The sequence below is a fragment of the Crocodylus porosus genome, unplaced genomic scaffold, assembly GCF_001723895.1.
Source record: "Crocodylus porosus isolate Cpor-Errol unplaced genomic scaffold, CroPor_comp1, whole genome shotgun sequence".
Lineage (NCBI taxonomy): Eukaryota > Metazoa > Chordata > Crocodylia > Crocodylidae > Crocodylus > Crocodylus porosus.
In genome coordinates, this window is record NW_017728886.1 from 65,537,270 (window position 1) to 65,541,992 (window position 4,723).

Here is a 4,723-nt window from a genome sequence, read left to right on the forward strand (position 1 = left end):
CCTCACCACAACAGATTTACCAGCTGGATGCAGGTGTGTCCAGCGTTGTAAAGGTGAAACCTGTCTTGGAACATCGAAACAGGGTGTTAATTTACAGATGTTGTAAGTGCCATTTGAGATAACTTGAAATGTCGTAAGTTGAGGACTGCCTGTAATTTAGTTTTATGGGACTTAGTCTTTCTTTGGTGCCATTCAAGAGGCAAGGCAATTAACTTTGAAACTAATGTAGCAGTGAATAAAGACTGCAATGTATGCCACCAATTTTTAATAATAGTTGTATGACCATGGCTTTTGCTGTCAACTGTTAACCATTTAAAAAAGTAATGTTGCTTTTTTGTAGCTTTTGAGGAAATGCATTTTACAGATGGGGAAACCTGTAGTAGAAGGATCTTTGGAAAGCCCTCCATTTGAAAAGCCCAGTATTGAACAGGTAAACATGATTTTTTTTAATAGAAGCAGTGCAGCAGTCCAAATATTTCTTGAAGGCAGGGAGATTTAGACAAGATGGGAATATTCCATGTCATTTTGAGCAAAAGTCCAAATAGTCCAGATTTTCATGAGGATGATTTTAGTCTCTTAGTTATGGCCTGGTTATTCTATATTTAATTAATTCATGTCATAATTTAATGTTATTTAGAGTAGGGATTTTGTTTTAGTTCAAATAGTAGCCTTCTGTGTGTGTTCATTCTAATCTTGGTTTATTTTATCACTGGAAAAAACCTCTGTTGGAATGTAAAGTTTCGGTGTGAAATACTGCTCCTATTGAAATTAATGGGAATTTTACTGCCAGCTTCAGAGGGGTCAGAATCTCAGTCCAGGACTACAAAACAAAGACAGACAAAAGAAAGCACATACAAAGCCAATTATTCAACAATAATTGATATCTTTATAAATTCTTTGGTAAATAAAGAAAATGCATAAAATGTCAGGCCTCCTTTCAGCAAGATGCATAAGCCTGTTCTTCAAGTACATGTGTAGACCCATTAACTTTATCCACCCCTGCTCCCCACCAAAAAAAACCCCAGCACTCCCTCCCCCAGAACCCACCCTCCAAAAAATAAAAACAACAACTGCTCACATGCTTAAATACTCTGGTGAATCAGGACCTTAATATCTTCCAGGCAATCTGTGGCATACTGGAAAATATAGTCTTTTGTTAAATAATCTTTAAAAATTTTCTGACTCTGTTATGCACTGTAAAATGTTTTATTTTATTTTATGTTTTGTTTCCTGTAACTCAGGAAACATTTTTTTATAACAGAACTCTTTGGTTTCTAGGAAAAACTAGAGTATACATAACATTATGGACTTTCTTCGTTTAGAAAAACATGTAATATACACAATGTCTTATACTTTATCCTTACAATACATTTTATACAAAGCCTGTTCAAGTAACAAGACACTGTCAGTATTTCCTTTGATTATTTCATTAAAGAAATTTAAATACTAAGTTGAAAGGGTAATTCTATTTACAGTTTATTTTGAAAGCATTTCTTGTCAACTAGAGCAATATTTTCAGTTAATTGGTTTTATTTTCAGCAAATTCAGCAAACTCAGCCACACAGTAAAAATTGCTAAGATAGTAATGTTATATTTGATTTGATAAGTGTAGGAATTGCAAAAATTTCTTTTGATGACACATTTCTGCTATCTTTAATTGAATGTTTGTTAAATGAATAATATAAAAAGTGAAGTGAAATGATGTGCAGATATAGTACTAGCAGTTCCTGAAGAAATAACACACGACTCAAATAGATGCACTCCAAGCTTTACCCACTACTGAAAAGTAACCAGAGGATTTTGGTTAAATGGTCAGGGATTAAGTACGGTTAACAAGATCTTTCCTTAAATGTTCATGACTTCAGAATTAATGCATTGTTATAGAAATGATTGAGGGAAATTTTAAACCTGCCCTAGAGCTATTTTTCACGATGTCTATGTACCCTGTAAAACAGAAAAGAATAGGCACTGGATATCTGTTTTTTCGTTCAAAGGTTCTTAAATTAAAAATTTAAACTTTGCACTAATAGAGGAAGACATTTGGGATTTGTTTGTATGACTACCAAGCAGGTAGTTACTCATAGGATACATTGCATACTAACTGGTTATATTGCACACATCCAATAGAGTAGATTAAAGAAACTTCTGGAACTTTGTTTCCAAAAAAAAAAAAAAGACTTTAGCGGTATATACTTAAAGATTGTCTCCATTAGATGCAATAGTAGTACAGTTTATATCCTCTTTGTAAATAGGCTGGAATACCTTTCAGCAAAAATATCTATGCATTTATTCGCAGTTAAATGTTTTAGATGGCAGATCCATTGTGCTGTACTTCCACGTAGTAAATGGCAGTCCTTACCTGAATTAATTTAAGGCTAAAAAGGTGAGTCGTAACAGGCAGAGGCAGCAAAGAGAGAGCAAGGCGGGGGTGGACAAAACAGTGGCAAACAGTAGCAGTTTGGCTTAGACTAACTTTTTATTTCATTTTAGCCAGTCAGTAATTGATATTTGTCATCAGCAAGTAACAAGTGAGCTAGTATGTTATATTTTTTGCTCATTCCTATGGCCCAAAGGGTGCATCTACATGTTTGTTAATGCTCAGTGGTTACTGCACCTTAAATTTAGTACTTGTATAATCAAGTACTAAATTAATACACAGTAACCAGAGTTACTGCACAATAGTGCCAGCACACGCCTTCTTAGTGATGCTACTGTGCAGTAGCTTAATAATACCGTGCAGTAGCATATTAGCACTGTTTGTGCTATAATGCGGTACTGCACAGTATTGTTAAGCTACTGCGCAGTTAGCATCTCAAGTAGGCATACCCAAAATGTCTGAAACGTCACAGAATCTCATCTCCAACAGTTGAATATTAGTCTGCAAAGAAAATAAGGCTGCATTAGGGTTATCTGCCAAATTGCAATATGGTATATCTGTGACCTTCCTCCTTCTTCCTCAGTAAAGGTTTTCTACTGTGTGAAGTCAGAGAATGTAGAGATTATATCTTTTTTGTAAGCCAACCACTAGAGGGAAATAGAATCAAATATACTTGACTAAGCGTGACATTTTATTCAGTGGAATCAGCACATTGCAGTTATACATAGGGGTTGAAGAAGTAGTGTGAATTCCTAGTGTTTCTATTTTTTAAAACTGTAATGTAAATTTTGTTTCTAAAAATAATGGTAATGGTGGTCAATGCAAAAATTTAAAAAATGAATAAATACTTTATTATGACTTTTTCTATCTTTTTCTTTTAGGGTGTGAATAATTTTGTGCAGTACAAATTTAGCCACTTACCATCAAAGGAAAGACAAACAATAGTTGAGCTAGCTAAAATGTTTTTAAACCGCATTAACTACTGGCACTTGGAGATACCATCTCAACGAAGATTGAGATCACCTAATGATGACATTGCTGGCTATAAAGTAAATTACACAAGGTAACTATGTTTTGCTTTAATTTTTCACTTTCAAAGTATAGGTACTGATCCTATAGCTCGATATGCCAGTGCAAGCTCTTATAAACAGAGTCTTTTCCTGTAGACCATGGTGGCCTCAGGAAACTCACCACTGTTACAAGGCACTGCATACGTGTTCTCCTATTTATAGAAGTGGGGTCTCATTTAGCAAACCATATGCATAGAACAAGTAGGTACTGATGTACATATTTCAAAATTACGAAATTTTGGAATGGTTTTTGTCAAGTTAATTTAAATCTGATTGGATGTTTGAATGTTAGGTCCTTATTTCATGAAGTAGAAGTTCAGACAAACTTAAACTGTTGTTGAAAACATTTTTAAAAGTTTTTGTTGCTTAAAAACCTCAGAGTTATTTTCCATCAGATATTTAGATATCAGTATAACATCAGCTGATACTCTACTTAGTCCTACTGTTTGATAATCCCTTTAGTGCCCTAATACATCTACCAGTCATGTAAAACTTAAGTTTGCGAAGGCAAAACCCATTATAAAGGGAGTTGCTAGTAAATGAAAAAACGAACATTAAGATGAGATTTAATAAGAGGAAGTGACTTGGAAGGAAGGAGTGGTGGAGGACAGTACAGATTAGGAAAGTATTAATGAAAAGTGACATTTATTTTTACATGCACCCTGAAAAGGTGAAATATTATGGGAAGAGGACCAAGTTGGCTAATGCCAGTGACACATAATTAGAGGCAGGAAAAATAGGGGAGACCAGATAAATGGGAGGTGAATAGATTTGGAGTGTGGGATGTGCAGTTTCTCTGTCTGGAGCAAAAGTTCATTGTGCACCCTGAAATTTACTGAGTAGGTATTTAGGAAGATCTCGAAAGGAGTTGTCTAATTTTCAGAGGAATATTAGACCCTACAAGTGCTACTTTGCGTATGTATTAAATAGTGTTATGTAGTCATTTTGTCTTTATGCGAAGAGTGGTTTGTGGATATGACAGATCAAGTTACTTACACATTTGGTTTTGCTAATTATTTGGCTTTTTTGCTACAGGTGGCTTTGTTACTGTAATGTTCCCCAGTTCTGTGACAGTCTACCTCGGTACGAAACAACACAGGTGTTTGGGAGAACACTACTCCGTTCTGTCTTTACTGTTATGAGGCGGCAACTCCTGGAACAGGCTAGGCAGGAAAAAGACAAGCTTCCTCAGGAGAAACGAACACTAATTCTCACCCATTTTCCAAAGTAAGGATTCACTGCTCATCTACTTTCAAGATGAAGCAACTATATGCAC

General features: G+C 35.1%; 1 protein-coding gene across 1 annotated transcript in view; it reads left to right on the top strand.

Moving 5' to 3' along the window:
- KAT2B (lysine acetyltransferase 2B) overlaps positions 1-4,723 on the top strand; it is a gene marked incomplete at its 5' end in the record, with an annotated part of 84,413 nt that overhangs the window by 30,817 nt on the left and 48,873 nt on the right. The window contains 3 exons of the mRNA XM_019532857.1: positions 341-430; positions 3,259-3,440; positions 4,483-4,674. Of these exons, the coding sequence (XP_019388402.1) occupies positions 341-430; positions 3,259-3,440; positions 4,483-4,674 (464 nt within the window). The remainder of the gene's footprint in view (positions 1-340; positions 431-3,258; positions 3,441-4,482; positions 4,675-4,723) is intronic.